At 38.0% G+C, this 23,932-nt stretch overlaps 1 protein-coding gene across 1 annotated transcript in view; it reads right to left on the reverse strand.

Moving 5' to 3' along the window:
• Positions 1-23,932, reverse strand: part of PDZD8 (PDZ domain containing 8) — an 85,186-nt gene that overhangs the window by 28,070 nt on the left and 33,184 nt on the right. The window contains exon 3 of the mRNA XM_055424564.2: positions 12,117-12,219. Within this exon, the coding sequence (XP_055280539.2) occupies positions 12,117-12,219 (103 nt within the window). The remainder of the gene's footprint in view (positions 1-12,116; positions 12,220-23,932) is intronic.

Below are 23,932 nucleotides of genomic sequence, written 5' to 3' on the forward strand. Positions count from 1 at the left end.
TAATTAGATTATTTGGGAACCTATAGTATGGATATTTATCAAAAGCTTTTTGAAAGTTGAGAATGCATTTACTGTTTCCATTTCTTTTATATGTTTGTTCAGCATCTTCATACTAGACATGAAAGATTTCCCTATACATTGCATTTTCTCCCAAATGACTAGCTTCCTTCTACAAAATGCTTCTTGTATTCAGTGGCCCTAACCTTCACTCTGGAAGTAGAGGAAGAATCATTTAGTTCAGCTGCTCAGTCGTGTCTGACTCTTTACATCCCCTTGGACTGCAGCACGCCAGGCCTCCCTGTCCATCACCAACTCCTGGAATTTATTCAAACTCGTGTCCACAGAGTCGGTGATGCCATCCAACCATCTCATCTTCTGTCGTCCACTTCTCCTCCCGCCTTCAATCTTTCCCAGCATCAGTGTCTTTTCCAATGAGTCAATTCTTTGCATCAGGTGGCCAAAGTATTGGAGTTTAAGCTTCAACATCAGTCCTTTCAATGAATATTCAGGACTGATTTCCTTTAGGATGGACTGGAACTCCTTGCTGTCCAACAGACTCTCGAGAGTCTTCTCCAACACCAGGTTGCTCATAACTTTTCTTCCAAGGAGCAAGAGTCTTTTAATTTCATGGCTGCAGTCACCATCTGCAGTGATTTTGGAGTCCCCCAAAATAAGGTCTGTCAGTTTCCCCATTTGTTTGCCATGAAGTGATGGGACCAGATGACATGATCTTAGTTTTCTCAATGGTGAGTTTTAACCAAACTTTTTCATTCTCCTCTTTCACTTTTATCAAGAGGCTCTTTAGTTCTTCGCTTTCTGCCATAAGGGTGGTGTCACCTGCATATCTGAGGTTACTGATGTCTCTCCCGCCAATCTTAATCCCAGATTGTGCTTCATCCAGCCCAGCGTTTCTCATGATGTACTCTGTATATAAGTTAAATAAGCAGGATGACAATATACAGCCGTGACGAACTCCTTTCCCGATTTGGAACCAGTCTGTGGTTCCATGTCCACTTCTAATTGTTGCTTCCTGACCTGCATACATATTTATCAAGAGACAGATCAGGTGGTCTGGCATTCCCACCTCTTTAAGAATTTTCCATAGTTTGTGATCCACACAGTCAAAGGCTTTGGCACAGTCAATAAAGCAGAAATAGACATTTTTCTGGAACTCTCTTGCTTTTTTGATAACCCAACGGATATTGGCAATTTGATCTCTGGTTCCTCTGCCTTTTCTAAACCCAGCTTGAATATCTGGAATTTCACAGTTCACATACTGTTGGAAGTCTAGCTTGGTGAATTTTGAGCATTACTTTACTAGAGTGTGAGATGAGTGCAATTGTGTGGTAGTTTGAGCATTCCTTGGCACTGCCTTTCTTTGGGATTGGAATGAAAACTGACTTTTTCCAGTTCTGTGGCCACTGCTAAGTTTTAAAAATTTGCTGGCATATTGAGTGCAGCACTTTCATAGCATCATCTTTTAGGATTTGAAATAGCTCAACAGGAATTCCATCACCTCCACTAGCTTTGTTCGTAGTGATGCTTCCTAAGGCCCACTTGACTTCGCATTCTAGGATGTCTGGCTCTAGGTGAGTGATCACACTATGGTGGTTATCTGAGTCATGAAGATCTTTTTTGTTTAGTTCTGTGTATTCTTGCCACCTCTTTTTAATATCTTCTGCTTCTGTTAGGTCCATACCATTTCTGTCCTTTATTGTGCCAATCTTTGCAATAAATATTCCTTGGTATCTCTAATTTTCTTGAAGAGATCTCTAGTTTTGCTCATTCTACTGTTTTCCTCTATTTCTTTGCACTGATCCACTGAGGAAGGCTTTCTTAACTCTCCTTGCTATTCTTTGGAACTCTGCATTCAGATGCTTATATCTTTCCTTTCCTCCTTTGTTTTTCGCTTCTCTTCTTTTCACAGCTGTTTGTAAGGCCTCCTCAGACAGCCCTTTTGCTTTTTTGTATTTCTTTTTCTTGGGGATATTCTTGATCACTGTCTCCTTTACAATGTCACAAACTTCCGTCCACAGTTCATCAGGCACGCTATCAGATTTAATCCCTTGAATCTATTTGTCACTTCCACTGTATAATTGTTAAGGGATTTGATTTAGGTCATACCTGAATGGTCAAGTGGTTTTCCCTACTTTCTTCAATTTAAGTCTGAATTTGGCAATTAGGAGTTCATGATCAGCTCCCCGTCTTGTTTTTGCTGACTGTATAGAGCTTCTGCATCTTTGGTTGCAAAGAATATAATCAATCTGATTTTGGTATTGATCATTTGGTGATGTTCACGTCTAGAGTCTTCTCTTGTGTTGTTGGAAGAGGGTGTTTGTTATGATCAATGCGTTTTCTTGGCAAAACTCTATTAGCCTTTGCCTTGCTTCATTCTGTACTCCAAGGCCAAATTTGCCTGTTACTCCAGGTATCCCTTGACTTCCTACTTTTACATTCCAGTCCCCCATGATAAAATGGACATCTTTTTTGAGTGTTATCTCTAAAAGGTATTGTAGGTCTTCATAGAACCGTTCAACTTCAGCTTCTTCAGCATTACACAGACTTGGATTACCATGATATTGAATGGTTTGCCTTGGAAACGAACAGAGATCATTCTGTTGTTTTTGAGATTGCATCCAAGTACTGCATTTTGGACTTTTTTTTGGTGATTCGTTTCAGATAATTGACATGTTTCAATGCCATTCTCCCATATCATCCCACCCTCGCCCTCTCCCACAGAGTCCAAAAGACTGTTCTATACATCTGTGTCTCTTTTGCTGTCTCGCATACCTGGTGATTGTTACCATCTTTCTTTTGTTGACTATGACAGCAACTCCGTTTCTTCTAAGGGATTCTTGCCCCTAGTAGTAGATATAATGGTTCTGAGTTAAATTCACCCATTCCAGTCCATTTTAGTTCGCAGATTCCTAAAATGTCAACATTCACTCTTGCCATCTCCTGTTTGACCACTTTCAATGTGCATTGATTCATGGACCTAACATTCCAGGTTCCTATGCCATATTGCTCTTTACAGCATTGGACTTTGTTTCTATCACCAGTCACATCCCCAACTGGATGTTGTTTTTGCTTTGGCTCTGACTCTTCATTCTTTCTGGAGATATTTCTCCATTGATCTCCAGTAGCAGACTCATTGGACTCTACAATAAGGCAGATTATCAGGCTCGATCTTTGGCAATTAAACATGGCTGACCTTATTATGAAGGCTCTTCCACTCAACTTCCATCTCCCCACAGTCTCAGAGTTCTCCTTGCCTCTGGTCTAAAATAATCCCACTAACACCACTCCCAAACTGTCTCCTAATTATCAGACTACCACACACAGCCTAATTTTTGTTAAGAGGCAGTGGGATTTCAGGGAACAAGAACAGATCCTATGGGCAAAAAGACATTGGTTCTTTATATATGGTAAAAGAATCTAGTATTTTGTAGACTCTGAAGTATTACTTAGGTGACATATTTGGTTTACATGTTTCTTTTCCTACACTGACAGTTTTTAGAAAGTAGGCATCCTCTCTTCAAATGTTTCTCAATAAAATTCTAGTCAAAGTCAAGTCGCTCAGTCGTGTCCAACTTTTTGAGACCCTATGGACTATACAGTCCATGGAATTCTCTAGACCAGAATACTGGAGTGGGTAGCCTTTCCCTTCTCCAAGGGATCTTCCCAACCCAGGGATTGAACCCAGGTGTCCCACATTGCAGGCATTATTTTTTACCAGCTGAGTCACAAGGGAAACCCAAGAACACTGGAGTGGGTAGCCTATTCCTTCTCCAGCAGATCTTCCTGACCCAGGAATCAAACTGGGGGTCTAATTCTAAGGGTAGGTTAAAAGAAAATGGAAGGGAATCTGATATAAATTATTTATCTCTCAGAATTAAACCCTTTCAAAAAATGAGATTTTGATAGGGAAGCAGTAGTAGAGAGAAGGAAAAGTACCAAATAAAACAAAAAGATAAAGTCTAGACTCTAGATGACTTCTTCTGACTTCATGATTTTGGATGTGGCTGATCCTATCTAAAGCCCTTCTCAGAGCTGGCCAATTTCAAGTTGCCAGCTGACAATACATAACCCTCTAAAAGGAATACATTCGTTCTGATTAAGAGTTTCAAATTATTATTTATGGACTCTCCCCAAGTGCTTAGCCAAATGCTTTTCAGGAATTTATTACTTTTTATTTTTCAGACAAATCTGAAATGTCATGACATCTCCTAATGTCTTTAATGGTTCCCTATGGTATCTACATACTGGGCTACAGAAGACATTAAGTGCTTCTGCTTTTTATACTGAACATGTGACCGTAACAGTAGCTCTCTTTTGTCCATCTACTACATATCCAGAGAAGATTCCTTGCTAATTCTTCATCACCTCAAAGGAAGAAATTGATATTCTTTCTTCCAGTTTGATAGTGACATATTTATGTGCATGGACTGCCTTAACAGTTATTTAGATTTTTAGCCTTCTATCTCTAATTAGAGAAGGGAAAATTTAAATCTTACAAGGGACAATTGCGATCAAGGGCCTCAGGGCATAGTCTGGTAGGCTGGAAGGAGAGGGAACAGGGTTAGTATCAAAAATGTACATTAAAAAGCTTGTTTTAAAAATTAAAACCCCTTTCATATTTTTATTCAAAATGGAGGATAAGGGAAAGGTAGACTGAACAGCCGGGTGCCAAAAGGCCCCCACTGCTTTTCCCTCAACCCCAGAATTTTCACATTCAGAGGTTCCACAGCACATTTTCATGGTGCCTTCTTCTCTTTTCGCAAAATGGCCTCAAGAATTCCACGATGCACCAAGAATAAAACAATGTTTGAAGACTCCAGTTCCGGTTTGGATAACTGATGGAAGAGAAGACATGGATGGCACAGACAGGATAGCTGAGACAGAGTAAAAGAAAAGGGCCTTTACAGATAACCTATCTTCTGTCCAGGAGTAAGGGTAAAGCAAGTGGGTGGTCACGGATGAGTGAACTCCAATTCTGGGAGGGTAAGACTCAAGATCTCTCCTTCTTTAAAACCATGTATGTCTAAGTGACATTTATGAGATCTGTTTGCTTTACCATGCACACAATAATGATTATGTGTGATCAATATGTTTAATATATGTATGTGCTAAGTTGCTTCAGTCATGTCTGACTCTTGGCAACCCTGTGGACCATAGCCTGCTTAGCTCCTCTGTCCAGGGGATTCTCTAGGCAAGAATACTGGGGTGGGTTGCCATGCCCTTCTCCAGGGGATCTTCCCAATCCAGGGATTGAACCAGTGTGTCTTAGGTCTCCTGCACTGGCACGTGGGTTCTTTATCACTAGCGCCACCTGCGAAGTCCCACGTTTAATAGATGTCAGGTTAACTGTATTGTCAACAGAGCTGAGCTATACTGTTGTCTTCATCATTTCCTACTGAAATATCACGGCCTGAAACTTTTTTAAAATCTGAAAACTCCTTAAATTTGTTCCTTAGTCAAAGAGAAGCAAACTATCATCACCAAACCTGTATAGTGCAACAGACTGAAATAAATCATAAAGTGTCTTGCCTCTTTTGGTGCAAGCAAATACATTTTTAGTATTGACACTGTCATCACTTGCAAGATGATCCTCTAATTTTTGTTTAAGCCTAATTTCCAATTTATTCCTCATTCTATCTCATGAGGAATCTTTACTTATTATTTTTAAAGAACAAACGCTATCAGAGAGTACTTCATTTACCCTATGAGCTCTTTTATTATGCAAATAAGCTAACAAACAGGCACTGAACTGAGTGTCTGATTTTGATCCAAACTTTCCTCAGATTTCTAATAAGGTAGGAGGTAGGTTCTATGCAGGGTATTTATTAAATTATTCTTTTCAATTATTCTTTGACATCCCAATTTAAGAAAAATTCCACACGACAATTAAGTTCTTTTCTTGCTTAGGCCACTATTCATTAGATTTAGCTAGGACTCAGCTATTGCATTACAACTGTTGAACTTCCACCCTCAGCGCCAACATCTGTGAAAATATCACAAATTCAAAACTTTTCACTTATTACTGATCTTACCCAACTTAACAGCATAAGGTACTTACACTTTAAAAAAGGTTTGAAAAACTCAAAGGCATATTTAAAATATGTAATTATGTTTCTTTCAAATATTTTTTTTAGCACACTTATTTTTTAATGATATACTTTTTTCTTGCCAAATTTGCAATGTATCTCAAATTATCAAATCCTATTCTGTAAAGCTTTACATAGTCTTGAGAAACACTGTGATTCTCCTTCCTACGGTGATTAAATTCAGACACATGTGATTTAATGCCTGGAGACACTTCAGTGCTGCTGCCATTTTTGACACCAGATGTAATTACTAACCTAGAATTCCTTCCCCAAAACTACCTATGACATATGCTAAGATCTAAAATTATGACTCAAGATTAAAGTCTCAGTAACCTTTGCTACAAAATATTAAAGCTGTCTAATCTCATATCTTTGCAAGTATAATAAAGGAAACTGAAAATGCCAACAGCAATGGCAAATTAGGACCCTTTCATATCTAGACAAAACAATGCTGGTTTTCACGTATTTATTTATTTGAGCACAAACTATAAACCTGGTTATTTTCTCTGAGAAGTTGCTTCAAATTGTTTGAGATGTAACAAAGGAAAGCTGGCATGAACAACCCAACAGAAAGGGGAGGTTTTCCTATAAAAAACTATTTTGACCCTATCACTCAGTTCAGTTCAGTTCACTCGTTCAGTCGTGTCCAACTCTTTGCAACCCTATGGACTGCATTCCCATGTCCCAAATCCTATGCTCCCAATTACTTGCACACATTCCAACTCTGGGGGTCAGTCCATCCTCCCTTTTCAGATTTATTTATCCCTCCTTTCCTATACTCAAAGTATACTCCTATACTTTGAAATTACTCTATTCCAAAAGAATTTCACAGCTCAATTTTTTTACGTAAGAATGTTCATACTACACAGAGAAGCTGGCAACAATTCAAAAGTCAAAGGGACATCCAGAAAAATACCATATAACCATTAAAAGTCAAAATTTTTCAAAGCATGGTAATATGCTTACGTACCTGTTTAAAAAATTGAGAACTGTCTTTTTCAAAATGCTATGAAGAATGACAGACTATCCTAGAAATTCCAAAAAGTACCCTTACTACTACTGTGAAACAGCTAGCTAGTTCAGTTCAAAAGTACTTATTCACCAGTATAATGAAGACAAAAGAGAGAGCTTTCTTAAATACTGGCTACCAAATAATAATCACAGGATTAGTTACACTAACACCAAGAGTTAAATGTGAACAGCTAAATATCTAACTTATTAAACATAACTTTAAAAACACAATAATTTATTCCTGAAAAAAATACTGATGTATTAAACAGATCTTATCTTAAAACAGACTAAAAGTAACTCTGGAGAGGTCTGGAGTTACAAAAGCACTCTTGGAATTTTATTATTACTAAACCCATAATATCTTAGTATATGCTTAGTAAACTAAATAAACCTTTTTTTTTTTTTTTTTAAAGTCTGAGGGTCCCTTTAGGACACTGACTTTTTCCTTCTTCTCGATTTCAGCCATAAAATTCTGGGATCCTATTTTAATTGTGCAACTTCATGGGCTTAATGAAGAAATTTTATAGACAATATCTTGAATAAATGCCCTAAAATCTTTAATAGACTACTACATTTATGCAAATTCCAAGAAGCAAGACATAACTGCTATTAAAACTGCTATGCAGAACATTCAAAAACACCAACTCAACTTTGAAAACAAATTAGCTAATAACTAGTGACAATTTTTTGTTTTTTTTGCATTTCTTTTCCATGGGGATGGTCTTGGTCCCTGTCTCCTGTACAATGTCACAAACCTCCGTCCAGAAATCATCAGGCACTCTGTCTATCAGATCTAGTCTCTTAAATTTATTTCTCACTTCCACTGTATAATCATAAGGGATTTGATTTCAGTCATACCTGAATGGTCTAGTGGTTTTCCCTACTTTCTTCAATTTAAGTCTGAATTTGGCAATTAGGAGTTCATGATCTGAGCCACAGTCAGCTCCTGGTCTTGTTTTTGCTGAATGTATAGAGCTTCTCCATCTTTCGCTGCAAAGAATATAATCAATCTGATTTGGGTGTTGACCATCTGGTGATGTCCATGCATAGAGTCTTCTCTTGTGTTGTTGGAAGAGGATGTTTGCTATGACCAGTGTGTTCTCTTGGCAAAACTCTATTAACCTTTGCCCTGCCTCATTCCGTGCTGCTGCTGCTGCTGCTAAGTCACTTCAGTCGTGTCCAACTCTGTGCGACCCCACAGATGGCAGCCCACCAGGCTCCCCCGTCCCTGGGATTCTCCAGGCAAGAACACTGGAGTGGGTTGCCATTTCCTTCATTCCGTGCTCCAAGGCCAAATTTGCCTGTTACTCCAGGTGTTTCTTGACTTCCTACTTTTTCATTCCAGTCCCATATAATGAAACGGACATCTTTTTTGTGTGTTAGTTCTAAAAGGTCTTATAGGCCTTCATAGAACCGTTCAACTTCAGCTTCTTCAGCATTACCAGTTGGGGCATAGGCTTGGATTACTGTGATATGGAATGGTTTGCCTTGGAAACGAACAGAGATCATTCTGTCGTTTTTGAGATTGCATCCAAGTACTGCATTTTGGACTCTTCTGTTGACCATGATGGCTACTCCATTTCTTCTAAGGGATTCCTGCCCACAGTAGTAGATATAATGGTCATCTGAGTTAAATTCACCCATTCCAGTCCATTTTAGTTCGCTGATTTCTAGAATGTTGACGTTCACTCTTGCCATCTCCTGTTTGACCACTTCCAATGTGCCTTGATTCATGGACCTAACTTTCCAGGTTCCTATGCGATATTACTCTTTACAGCATCGGACCTTGCTTCTATCACCAGTCACATCCACAACTGGGTATTGTTTTTGCTTTGGCTCCACCCCTTCATTCTTTCTGGAGTTATTTCTCCACTGATCTCCAATAGCATATTGGGCACCTACCTACCTGGGGAGTTCCTCTTCCAGTAACCTATCATTTTGCTTTCTCATACTGTTCATGGGGTTCTCAAGGCAAGAATACTGAAGTGGTTTGCCATTCCCTTCTCCAGTGGAACACATTCTGTCAGACCCTCCACCATGACCCATCCGTCTTGGGTGGCCCCACACAGCATCGCTAAGTTTCACTGAGTTAGACAAGGCTGTGGTCCATGTGATCAAATCAGACCATCCCCATGGAAAAGATATGCAATAAAAGCAAAATGGCTGCCTGAGGAGGCCTTACAAATAGCTGAGAAAAGAAGAGAAGTGAAAAGCAAAGGAGAAAAGAAAAGATATAAGCATCTGAATGCAGAGTTTCAAAAAATAGCAAGGAGAGACAAGAAAGCCTTCCTCAGCAATCAATGCAAAGAAATAGAGGAAAACAACAGAATGGGAAAGACTAGAGATCTCTTCAAGAAAATCAGACATATCAAGAGAACAGTTCATGCAAAGATGGGCTCGGTAAAGGACAGAAGGTATGGACCTAACAGAAGCAGAAGATATTAAGAGGTGGCAACAATACACAGAAGAACTGTACAAAAAAGATCTTCACAACCCAGATAATCACGATGGCATGATCACTCACCTAGAGCCAGACATCCTGAAGCCTGGCTTGGAGAATTGTGAGCATGACTTTACTAGCGTGTGCAATAAGTGCAATGTGAAGTCAAGTGGGCCTTAGAAAGCATCACTATGAACAAAGCTAGTGGAGGTGATGGAATTCCAGTGGAGATATTTCAAATCCTGAAAGATGATGCTGTGAAAGTGCTGAACTCAATATGCCAGCAAATTTGGAAAACTCAGCAGTGGCCACAGGACTGGAAAAGGTCAGTCTTCATTCCAATCCCAAAGAAAAGCAATGCCAAAGAATGCTCAAACTACGGCACAATTGCACTTATCGCAAATGCTAGTAAAGTCATGCTCAAAATTCTCCAAGCCAGGCTTCAGCAATATATGAACCGTGAACTTCCAGATGTTCAAGCTGGTTTCAGAAGAGGCAGAGGAACCAGAGATCAAATTACCAACACCCGCTGGATCATGGAAAAAGCAAGAGAGTTCCAGAAAAACATCTATTTCTGCTTTATTGACTATGCGAAAGCCTTTACTGTGTGGATCACAATAAACTGTGGAAAACTCTTAAAGAGATGGGCATACCAGACCACCTGACCTGCCTCTTGAGAAACCTGTATGCAGGTCAGGAAGCAACAGTTAGAACTGGACATGGAACAGACTGGTTCCAAATAGGAAAAGGAGTATGTCAAGGCTGTATATTGTCACCCTGCTTATTTAACTTATATACAGAGTACATCATGAGAAACGCTGGGCTGGAAAAAGCACAAGCTGGAATCAAGACTGCTGGGAGAAATATCAATAACCTAAATATGCAGATGACACACCCTTATGGCAGAAAGTGAAGAGGAACTAAAAAGCCTCTTGATGAAAGTGAAAGAGGAGAGTGACAAAGCTGGCTTGAAGCTCAACATTCAGAAAACTAAGATCACGGCATCTGGTCTCATCACTTCATGGCAAATAGACAGGGAAACAGGGGAAACAGTGTCAGACTTTATTTTGGGGGGCTCCAAAATCACTGCAGATGGTGACTGCAGCCATGAAATTAAAAGACGTTTACTCCTTGGACGGAAAGTTATGACCAACCTAGATAGCATATTAAAAAGCAGAGACATTTCTTTGCCAACAAAGGTCCATCTAGTCAAGGCTATGATTTTTCCAGTGGTCATGTATGGATGTGAGAGTTGGACTGTGAAAAAAGCTGAGCGCTGAAGAATTGATGCTTTTGAACTGTGGTGTTGGAGAAGACTCTTGAGAGTCCCTGGGTAGAGATCCAACCAGTCCATTCTAAAGGAGATCAGTCCTGGGTGTTCATTGGAAGGACTGATGCTAAAGCTGAAACTCCAATACTTTGGCCACCTCATGTGAAGAGTTGACTCACTGGAAAAGACCCTGGTGTTGGGAGGGATTGGGGGCAAGAGAAGAAGGGGATGACAAAGGATGAGATGGCTGGATGGCATCACTGACTCGATGGACATGAGTTTGAGCAGGTTCCGGGAGCTGATGATGGACAGGGAGGCCTGGTATGCTGCGATTCAAGGGGTCACAAAGAGTTGAACAGGACTGAGTGACTGATCTGAACTGAGTGACAATTTTTACTCATTTAGGAACCCAAAGAAGTCCAAATAAAACATAATGAGATTAAAGCACTGTTTTTATTTTTAATTATAGCACTTAAAATATTTTAAAAATGCTTTTACAGTTTTTTCAAACTCTTTGCAATTTAGGTGACAGCTTCTTTTGAGAGAGATCAAAAAAGGAACCAGAACTCCAAGTCCTTTACACACCAAAGTGAAAGAAAGAAAGTGAAGTCGCTCAGTCGTGTCAGACTCTTTGCAATCCCATGGACTGTAGTCTACCAGGCTTCTCTGTCCATGGGATTTTCCAGGCAAGAATACTGGAGTGGGTTGCCATTTCCTTCCCAAATCCATTCTCTTCTTTCCATTTCCTTGGCTACCACCTAGTTAAAGTAGCCAACACCTCCCATAAATGCCTCTTAACTGATCTGATCTCTCTGAAGGTTTACCCCTGTCCTCTTGTAATTCTTTCCCTGTACAGGCAGACGAATATCAAACCTCTCCCCTGGGATAGCACAACAAAAACAGGATCTCCTGTCTTGAGAGACAAGAGACTGTTTCCCCAGCAGCTAACACAGTGCCTGGTACAAAGTAAGTGCTCACAAAATATCCGATAAATGAATGAATGCTCTGAATGTACATATTTTTCAATGTTTTCAGAATTACTTCCCTCTGATCCCACAACTATGAAACAATTAAAGTTATAAGGAAAATTATTCAGACAAGGTTTTTGATGCAAGCAAGCAGTTAATATTATAGCTTTCTGTGATTTATTATGGGTGCACTACAAAAAAACAAGAGCTGTTCATAATTATCTGCAAATTACTAAAAATAACTCAAGGATACAGAAATATTAAAAAAACACTTACAGAATACAAACTTTATACAGATGTAAAACTAAGCAAATTTATCTTACCGTCTTAATAGAACTCCTTTGCTTTTCTTCCCAAACACCAGTACTCAGCTCAAGTGTGCAATGAATATTTGCTTCAGTGTCATATGATCCAAAAATAAGTAATCTGAAGTATAAAATAAAACAAAGGGACTATTATACCAATTATATGTATTAAACTTTTTCTCCCTGATCATTATACCAAAAATTAATAAACTACTCTGTTAACAGAGGAAAAAATTTAATTAAACAGTCGGTACACGCTCTAGTGGAAGAGTGAAATAAAATGAAAAATCAGATGAAACTCTAGGACAAGCTGATTTTAAGCAGCTTATTCAAAGAAAGTAGTATCTATTCATAAGGTAAACAAATTGATCAGATATCTATACATAGTAGCAAATGCTATGGATTTTCAAATCAGGCTGTTGAATTTTAAAAATAAGTTGAAAAGTGATGCATATATATATAGTATGATACCATCTCTCTAAAAATTAAAGACACATAAAATAGTATAATACAGCTGCTTATGAACACACACACACACACACCCCTTTCCATCCACTAATGTGACTTGGGCAAATTATTTAACTTCTCTAAACTCATGTCTGCCTCTAGAAACTTTAGGGCAAAAACAATAACTTACCTCTTAGAAGCAGCTGTTGTGAGAATAAGAAACAATGCACATAAGGCATTTAGTACAGTGTTTAGCAAACAGTCTGGAGAAGGAAATGGCACCCCACTCCAGTATTCTTGCCTGGAGAATTCAATGGACAGAGGAGCCTGGTTGGGCTACAGTCCACGGGGTCGCGAAAAGTCAGACACGACCGAGTGACTACACTTAGCCAACAGTCAGTGCTCAGTATATGCACCATTTCTATTAACTTGAAATCAACTGTCACAGAGTAACCGCACCACGTAATTTTACTGTTTTATGTTTAGATCTAAAAAGGAAATCGTGAATCCAATCTTGAGATGATATACAGCAGCTTTTCTTATTGAAGGAAAAAACTGTTACCCACATGTTCAACTTCTATATTACATATCTCCTAAGTCAGAAGGTGAGTCGGCTAATGTGTTTTAGGAGTAAGTTTGCGAATAGCTTTAGCATTAATAACCACTTTGACTGTTACTCTATTACTTTATCTCTACACAAAATCATAGGGATAGGAGTGACATAATGAAAGAAAAGTGGATAAAAGACCCTAGAGTATTAAGAGAAAATTGTGTCCTAAGGCTGGAGAACTGAAGAAAACCATGCCCGTACTTCACAAACTGGTTTCATAAACTAAAAAGCCAGAATAAACTCATAGCAAAAAAGTTCCTAAATTTAAATAATTTTTCATCTTAAATGGAAATTTAAACTTACTGCCTAACAATTTATTGCCAAGAGCATTAAAATTTTTCATAATTCAAAAATACTAGGCTTAGAAATTGAGAATTTTCATTCGGCAAAGCTCTGCTGCCACCATCTGTTCAAAAGAGCAAACTACCTGAAGGATTTACTTTCAATCCAGAGAAAGCTATGCACCATCTAGTACTCCCAAATTCTCAACAGGGATTACAGGATTCAGGAAAGAGAAAGCATAATTTTTGCAATCCTTCCCTGAAATCATAAGTCATTCTATATTTTTGACAGCACCTTTTTTAAATTTTAAAAACATGTAATAAAAATTAACCAAAAAGTAAGCTACAGAACTAAATGTCTGATAAGAAATAAATTTCTTTTTTGTTTCAGAAAATAAATTTCTGATAAGAAAACATAAAAGTAAATGTTTGTGACCTTAATTAGGCAACAATTTCTTAAAACAGGAGACCAAAAGCACAGGTAACAAAAGAAAAAATAGGTGAATGGAACTTAACTGAAATTAAAACTTTTCTCCTTTAAACGATACCCTCAAGTAAGCAAAGACAATCCACAGAACGTGCAAATCAGGGTCTCATAAGGACCTAGTATAACCCAACTGAAAAATGGACAAAGAATATGAATAGACATTTATCCAAAGAAGATATGCAAACAGCCAATCAGCACATGAAAATATGCTCAATATCATTAGTCATCAGGGAAATGCAAATTAAAACCACAATGAGATATACTTCATACCCTTCATACTTCTTTAAATTAGATGGCTAATTTAAAAAGAGAGAAGTATGGGTGAGGATATGGAGAACCCAGAATCCTCACACATTGCTGGAGGGGCTGGAAAATGATGTAGTCACTTGTTCCTTAAAAAGTTAACATAGAATTAACATATGACCCAGAAATTTTACTCCTAGATATATAATCAAGAAAAATAAAAGCATACATTCCCACAAAAACTTGACATGAATGTCCATGATAGCATTAGTCACAACAGCCAAAAAGTGAAAACAACCCACATGTTCACGAGGTCATGAACAGGTAAATAAGATATGGCATACGGCATATACATACAATGGAATATTATTTGGTAACAAAAGGCAATGAAGTGATGATACATGCTACAATGTGGATAAACCCTGAAAACAAGCTAAGTGAAAAAAGCCAGTCACAAAAGACCTCATACTGTATGGAATGTTGGCTGCTGCTAAGTCGCTTCAGTTGTGTCCGACTCTGTGAGACCCCATAGACGGCAGCCCACCAGGCTCCGCCATCCCTGGGATTCTCCAGGCAAGAACACTGCCATTTCCTTCTCCAATGCACGAAAGTGAAAAGTGAAAATGAAGTCGACCAGTCATGTCCGACTCTTAGTGACCCCATGGACTGAGGCCTGCCACGCACCTCCGTCCACGGGATTTTCCAGGCAAGAGTACTGGAGTGGGGTGTCATTGCCTTCTCCGATGGAATGTCTGGAAATAAGCAAATTTATAGAGGCAAAAGTAGCATCAAAGATCACTGATAACAGATCACCATAACAAATATAATAACAACGAAAAAGTTTGAAATACTGAGAATTAACAAAATATGACATAGACACAAAGTGAGCAAATGCTGTTGGAAAAAATGGTGTTGACAGACTTGCTCAATGTAGGGTTGTCACAAACCCTCAATTTCTAAACGCAATATTTATGAAATACAGTAAAGCAAGGTGCAGTAAAACACGTATACTTGTGTATCTCCACTGCTATTTCATGTAGTAAAACAATGATTTTCATGCTTCTGATATCTGAATAGTAAAAGAATTTGAGAAAATTAAGTACAAACCCAGATGACATAAAGCCAACACTGTGTTAAAATGCCAGACTCCAAAATATTTCAGTGTGATGCTGGCATGCTATACACTTACATATGATACCTTCAACAAAAATGAACTGTGGTCAGAAAAATAAGAATTCAAAAGACTACTGGTTACATAAGGTCTGGAGGAAGAGGACTAGGGGGTATAGGAATTGACTGCTAATCAGTGTGGGGCTTCTGTGACAGGAACAAAAATGTTCTAAAATCAGACTGTGACGATAGCTGTAACTTCTTCTCCCTCTGAAACAAGTGTCGCTATTTCCCCCACTAGTCCTGAAGAGAGAAACTTTGTCTTGAACTTTATAACCTCTAATATTAGAAAATAACCAATACTTGACCAAATCAAAGTTCAATGAGATCATAACTCTCCTAGACTCAAATTCTTAACATTCCTTGGCTGCTTCTACCTACACCCACCCACATATTCTGTCACTCACTAAATCCTGTCCTAGTTATACCAGGTGTTTCTTTTCGTTTCTACTAATACATGTATTTCAAGAACTTACTTCCTCACTTTTAACCTATGATACCTCTTAATTTGTTTCTGGGCCTTCAATTTCTCTTACCATGCAATCCATACTATAAACAACAATTTCTGAAAAGAAGTGTTATCTTAATGTCACCTTCAGGTATCTTTAATAAGTTCATCAGAAGCACTTGATTGACAGTTATGATATCATGGTGCAAAGAGAGGGAAAATTCAGATATAATACTCTTGAATTTTTATTTTTCTGAGCACAGTTCATTTCAAAGTTCACTTTTGTTGAAAGTATCATATTTAAGTATACAGCATGCCAACATCACACTGAAATATTTTGGAGTCTAGCACTTTAACACAGTGTTGGCTTTATGTCATCTGGGTTTGTACTTAATTTTCTTAAGTTCTTTTGCTATTCAGATATCAGAAGCATTAAAATAGTTGTTTTACTACATGAAATAGCAGTAGAGATATACAAGCATACCTGTTTTATCATGCCTTGCTTTACTGCTTTTTACTTTACTATATTTTGTAAATATTACAATTTTTAGAAATTGAGGGTTTGTGACAACCCTGCATTGAGCAAGTAAGTCTATCAATACCGTTTTTCCTACAGCATTTGCTCACTTTTTGTCTGTGTCACATTTTGTTAATTCTCAGAGTATCTCAAATTTTTCATTATCATATTTGTTACGGTGATCTATGATGAATGATCTTTGATGCTATTATGTAATTATTTTGCAGCACCATGAAGAAGGCAAACTTGTTTGACTTTAAAAAAATCTGTTAATATACCTTTTATTTCAGTTGAACAATGCAGTGATAGTTTCAGGTGGACAGAGAAGGGACTCAGCCATACATATACATGTATCCATTCTTCCCCAAACTCCCCTCCCATCCAGGCTGCCACATAATACTGAGCAGAGTTCCATGTGCTAAACACAGTAGGTAGTTGTTGATTATCCACTTTAAACATAGGAGTGTGTTCAGGTTCATCCCAAACTCCCTAAGTATCCTTTCCCCTGGCAACCGTAAGTTCATTCTCTTAAGTCTGTGAGTCTCTTTGTGTTTTGTTAAGTTCATTTGTCTCATTTCTTTTTAGATTCCACATATAAGGAATATCACATGATATTTTTCCTTCTCTGACTTACTTCACTCAGTATGATAGTCTCTAGGTCCATCCATGTTGGTGCAAATGGCATTATTTCATTCTTTTTAATGGCTGAGTAATATTCCACTGGATATATGTACACATCTTATTTCATTCCTCTGTCAATGGACATTTAATGGCTACTGTAAATAGTGCTGCGGTGAACACGGGGGTGAATGCATCCTTTCCCATCATGTTTTTCTCCAAGTATATGCAGGGGAGTGGGATTGTGGGGTCATATGGTAGCTCTATTTTTCATTTTTCAGGGAACCTCCATACTGTTCTCCATAGTGATTGTACCAATTTACATTTCTACCAACAGCGTAGGAGAATTCCCTTATCTCCACATCCTCTCCAGCATTTACTATTTCAAGCTCAATTGACTTTTGAAAAAGGATTTAGACTATTACATAAACTTTACTGATAAAACAGTGGCAGGATTTGAGAGCACTGACTCAGTTTTGAAAAAAGTTCTGCTGTGAGTAAAATACTACCAAGCAGAACTGCATGCTACAGAGAAATCAAGTATGAAAGGAAGAGTATCAATGCAGCCAATTTCTCTATTGTCTTATTTTAAGAAATCACCATGCCATCTCATCCTTTAGCAACCACCACACTTGGTAAGTTACAGGAGCCATCAACATTAAGGCAAGATTATCCACCAGCAAAGGGTTTATGACTCGCTGAAGGCTCATATGATGGTGAGCATCGTTTGGTAATCAAGTTTCTTATAATTAAGGTATGTGCATTTTTCTAGACATAATACTATCACACGCTTAACAAACTGCTGCTGCTGCTGCTGCTGCTGCGTCACTTCAGTCGTGTCCGACTCTGTGTGACCCCACAGACGGAGTACAGTGTAAACGTAACTTTTATATATATTGGGAAACCAAAACATTCATGTGATTGCTTTATGTCATGTTCACTTTACTGTGGTGCTCTGGAACTATGCCTATACAATTACAAAAGAGACAATACCATTTCCAACACAATAATCTTAGAGAAGAGGAAGCGGGTGAAGAAAAGAACACCTACATAAACCTAGGGCACATGAACTCCAAATTTAGGATCTTCTGAGAAGCCTGCTCCTAGTCAAAAGCAACCTAACTATAGGAAGATTACTTAATTATACCCCAGAGAAGTGTATAGAAACAAAGGGAAACATCATTCAATTATTTTATTTTATTTATTTATCTCTTACTGCTAGAGGAACTTAAACAGTTAGATAAATATAGGCATAGGCATAAGATCTCTAGGAATTCAGTTTATCTTGTGGAGTTGTATGTCCAAATTCAGAGTTACAGACCATTATCGTTACAGATCTACGTAGCTTTTTAAAAAAACTCTAGGAATAATATTCAGCAACAGTGCCAAGTAATTCTTCTGTTTTTCAACAGCTCACTTGGAGTGGAAGTTTTCCCTTAAACAAAATTAAATATCTCATGTTTGAGCTAATTTCCTTTTCTCTCTCCTCCAGCGTTTATATAAATGATGCTTCATTATTAATACACATTTCTACATCTCAACATCTTCCTGAAAAGGTAACTTAAAAAATGACTTGCCTTCAAACAGATTAAAAAAAAAATTCCAAAATTTATATACTTCTAACACAATATGAAAATTTTAAGAATCAAAATTTTCTTCAACAAGCTAAAAAAATAAAAGACTATGAAGACAGAATGAGTGAAGGATTTGAAGTCAAACAAATTCCAGCTATGTGGTTTTAAGCAAGTAACTTATGGATCTCAGTTCTTCATCTATAAAACAGATATATTACTAATCTCACGAAGGTGTTCTGAGGACTGAAATAATGACAGCAGAGTGCCTACTATATATATATGTGTGTGTGTGTGTGTGTATTGCAGATAATAATAAAGCTATTAACAACAATAAAGGTATCGGTGGAATTGTGTGTGTGTGTGTGTGTGTGTGTGTATTGCAGATAATAATAAAGCTATTAACAACAATAAAGGTATCGGTGGAATCATGCCCCCAAATATATTCAAATTTAGCTAGATATTTTCTCTTTTTAAAAAAGATAAAACTGTTAAATATTAAAGTAAATGCAGACTATAAGGAACATCTATTTACCAACTACTCAGAAGGGGAAAGTTAATATTTAGCATTATTTACTGCAGATAATTTTTTTTTCAAGTTACCACTTGAGTCAAAAATAAACAAGTAAATACTCAAACTCAATCCTAAAATAAATGGAAGGTTACAAACAAATGTAAGCTAGAATTATATCTTTGGTTTTAACTTTTAAACTAGCTCATGAATTTGAAATCAATTTCAAAACTCCATGTTAATAGCCTTCTCCATGGAAGAACTAAGTACTTCACTATATAATATGGATATAACACTACTTAAAAGTATTAATTCCTTCTGCCAAAGTTTTATGTCAAAGCTACCCCTATTAAAGAAACAAGACCAGCTGATTTTATTTCAAAATCGTTTAATCACACTATTAAACCCTTCCCTTTGCCTAATAAAAATCTAAGTAAAAATATGTATTTCTGGTTCTAGAAGGATGGTGGCAATGACAGCATGGTTTTGAGTCTCCCAAAATCTTCCCATAAAAGCACAGAGAACAATCAGGAAAACAAAGGCAAAACCTGTCAACAACATCTACAACAAAACCAGGTGAAAGTACTTCAGGTGATAGTGGTAAAGTAGCCACACAAACGTTCCAACAGACCACAGTTATAAACAGTGGATGAAAAGAACTGCAAAAACACATTAAAGGCAATGAAACCTCCCCAAAGCAAAGAGAAGCCAGAGGACGGTCTAACTTCAAAAAGTATCAAGAAGGAGTACAAATTACTAGCTTGGGGTTTACACAGCTCAGGGCTAGAGCTGCAGGAAAACGGTGGTGTAGTTCATGCAGCAGAATGTTGAAGCTTTATGGGTTTTAACTATCAGAGGATGGAGTGCAAAGCCGACGGAGCAGCTAGAAATTATGGGGTGATCCCTAGGAGCAAAGAAACCACTGAGAGGGTAAGTTCCATCTCTGCTCAAATCCTTGGCTGACTGCTATATATAGGAGGAGACTCCAGGACACCAGTCTAAAATGGCAGTAGTGGGAAGACAAAATAGAGAACAGAAACATGCTGTTGCTGGGAATATGGAAAGGTGGGAAGAGTAAGGAGACAAAGCTCGCAACTTGAGGCAAGGAAAGCCAGCTGCCCTCTAGAACATAAAATCAATCATCCCAGAATATAACAGAATCTGGAGTTTCTACAACTCATTACTTCCAATGTCCAGTTTTCAAGAAGCAGCAGCAAGAAAAAGAAAAGCAAAGAAAAAAGATAAGGTCATGTCACAAGCATATAGGAGCCAGTTTGAAGAGGTTCCAAGAAGCTACATCTAAGAAAATTTAGGCACCAAAATAATTAAGCATGGTAAAGAATTATAACCATTGAAAAAAATAGGAATCCATGAGTACATGCTGATAACAGATGATTATGGGATAAGGGAGAACTCTTGGTAATAAAAGTAGAATGCCAAGGGCTATGGTTTTTCTGTATCTGTGTTAACATTTAAAAAAATTTTTAATGATGTATTTTTGGAACCCACTAAAACAAAACAACACTATAAAAGGTGTTGAGAAAACAGAGGCTTTACAACACTGTAAGTATGACTCAGTGAAGAACTGACCTTAATCAGAACTTCTATCTATAATAAGGACAGACTATTCTAAATATACTGCTTTAGAGTACAGAACTCTCACACAACAAAACTTTACAGGCTTTGCTTTCACTGACTATAATCTTAGCTCGTTTCTTAAAAATATCACTGGTTGCTAAAACCAGGAATACAAAAGAGAAGAGATGAGATGAGAAGAGGCCCACTATACTGTTTAATGTCTTCTATACAAAGATGTAGGGACAAATCCCTTCTAGAATTTGACATCAGAATCTTTCTTCCCCTGAAAAGCAGGCACGGTTTATCAAGAGATTAAAAACTAAGAAAGCCACCAAGTTTCCTTCTCTGCCAGAAAACTGATCTCTTTTCTACAAGACTGTTTTTGATCTAGTTTATCTTCATTTAACTGCACATGGGAATATTATTTTCTTTTGCAAAGTATCTAAAATCCTTTTAGAAGCTGAACTATAAATTTAAAAATGATAATCTTAATAATCTTAGTGACTGCAACACTAATGTGAAATAATTTAGTCTTTTAATAGCAGTACTACAAACACAGCAGTTGAGTTCTTCTGTGATTAAAAAACTAACTTTAGTCAATGCAAAAAAAAAAAAAAGCAACTTCAGAATGACTGTGTTCACTTTCTAAAACATTTGATAAAAGCAAGGTGTAATAACCAATTTTTACAAACACAACTATGTTTCCATTCCCAAACTTTATTTGGGAAATTCAAAACTGTATTTCATATAATTAGAAAACAACTTCCCTTCACAGTGCAAGATCCTTTCAAATTAATAAAATTCAAATTCCAATTCTCACAACTAAATGTCCAAAAAACCCAGTTTCCTTAAAGGTTTTTTTCTTGATAAACATGAGAATGATTATATCAAGGCATAATAACAGAAGTTACATCCACTGAAGCCTTAGTGTGTAGTAATGGCAACCCACTCCAGTATTCTTGCCTAGAGAATCCCGTGGACAGAGGAGCCTGGTGGGCTGCTGTCCGTAGCGTCGCACAGAGTCAGACACAACTGAAGTAACTTAGCATGCATGCATGCATTGGAGAAGGAAATGGCAAACCACTCCAGTATTCTTCCCTGGAGAATCCCAGGGACAGAGGAGCCTGGTGGGCTGCCGTCTATGGGGTCGCAGAGTCGGACATGACTGAAGCGACTTAGCAGCAGCAGCAGGCACTACAGTTTATTTACCTATCTCTGATCACAATGACCAGCAAATCAGCATACTTGTCCATTTTTACAGATGTGTAATTTGCCCAAGAACATGTAACAAACAGTAAAAGCATATCGCCAGGATGTGAACATAGCACTTGCTAACTCAAAACTCAGGATTGTTTCTACTTCGCGTTGCCTTCTGAAGCATAAAGCTTCCAGCTGTACAACGCCAGTATTTTCAGTAAACAGTTCAGTATGAATACTTCTAACTTGTTTCCTCTTTGGCAAAACTTACTCTTAAATTACAACAGGTAAGTTTGCTAAATCTTCACACAGACTTCTGGAAGTCTGAAATTCAAAATAAAGTTAAGAAAGAAAAAAATCCTCACAGAGAACCATTATTTCAAAATAAAGTTTAAAAAAAAAAAAAGAAATCCTTGCAGAAAGCCATCACTGTCTGTGGGTGATGAGTATGATCCTTTCTTGGATTTCGGGAAAACATTATTAAAGTTATATTTTACTTGATTCAATGTCAAGTTCAAAAATGCTTAAGAAACAAACATTTAAAAGAATATTAAGCTAGGGGACTTCCCTGGTGGCAGAGTGGATAAGAATCTACCGGCCAATGCAGGGGACATGGGTTCGATCCCTGGTCCAGGAGGACTCCACATGCTATGGAGCAACTAAGCCCATTTGCCACAACTTCTGCGCCTGTGCTCTAGAGCCCACTTCTGCGCCTGTGCTCTAGAGCCCACAAGCCACAACTACTGAGCCTGTGTGACGCAACTACTGAAGCCCACGTGCCCAGGGCCTGTGTTCCACAACGAAAAGCCACCACAATCAGAAGCCCATGCACTGCCACAAAGAGTAGCCCCTCTCATCGCAACTAGAGAAAGCCTGTGTGCAGCAATAAAGACCCACTGCAACCGAAAGATAAAAATTTTAAAAAATACACTAAGTTAAAACTATAACAACACTGGGCTTCCCAGGTGGCTCAGTGGTAAAGAATCTGTCTGCCTGCCAACGCAGGAGATGCAGCAGATGCAGGTGTGACCCCTGGATTGGGAAGATCCTCTGCAGGAGGAGATGGCAACCCACTCTAGTATTTTTGCCTAGAGAAGCCCACAGACAGAGGAGCCTGGCAGGCTGCAGTCCATGGGTTGACATAACTGAAGAGACTAAGCATGCACGAAGGTAACAATACTGAGTGATCCCTATGATACTGGAACAACTTTGACATGTTTAAATAGGTCTCAAGGAGGAGAAATGTGAATATGCATGCCTAAAGGTTAAAAACCTAAGAAACTTCAAATCATGATAGCATGCTAATTTAGAACAATTTTATAAATATACAAGTGGTCTACAGATATGTTCTAATCTTAATTGGTTTATGCTCTTTCAAAAATTTGATCATTCTAAAACATTCTTCTATTTGTTTCACATCTTCTTATATGAAGCTGGGTTTCGAAGAGGCAGAGGAACTAGAGATTAAATTGCCAACATTTGCTGGATCATGGAGAAAGCAAGGGAGTTCCAGAAAAACATCTACTTTTGCTTCTGTGCTAAAGCCTCTGATTGTGTGGATCACAACAAACTGTGGAAAATTCTTTAAGAGATGGGAGTACCAGATCATCTTAACCTGTTTCCTGAGAAACCTGTAGGCAGGTCAAGAAGGAACAGTTACAACCAGACATGGAACTCACTGGTTCAAAATTGGAAAAGTAGTACAACAAGGCTGTATATTATCAACTTCTGAGCAGAGTACATCATGTGAAACGCTGGGCTGGATGAATCACAGGCTAGAATTAAGATTGCCAGGAGAAATCTCAACAACCTCAGATATGCAGATGATACTGCTCTAATGGCAGAAAGTATAGAGGAACTAAAGAGACACTTCATGAGGGTGAAAGAAGAGACTGAAAAAGCTGTCTTGAAACTGAACATTCGAAAAAACTAAAATCATAGCATCAGGTCCCATCATGTCATGGCAAGTAGAAGGGGAAGAGTAGTAGTGACAGATTTTATTTTCTTGGGCTCCAAAATCATTGCTGATGGTGACTGCAGCCATGAAATTAAAAGACACTTGCTCTTTGGAAGGAAAGTTATGACAAACCTAGACAGCATATTAAAAAGCAAAGACATCACTTTGCTGACAAATGTCTGCATAGTCAAAGCTATGG

The sequence above is a fragment of the Moschus berezovskii genome, chromosome 12 (assembly GCF_049115385.1).
Source record: "Moschus berezovskii isolate FMDL1 chromosome 12, NW_MosBer_1.0, whole genome shotgun sequence".
NCBI classification, from domain to species: Eukaryota; Metazoa; Chordata; class Mammalia; order Artiodactyla; family Moschidae; genus Moschus; species Moschus berezovskii.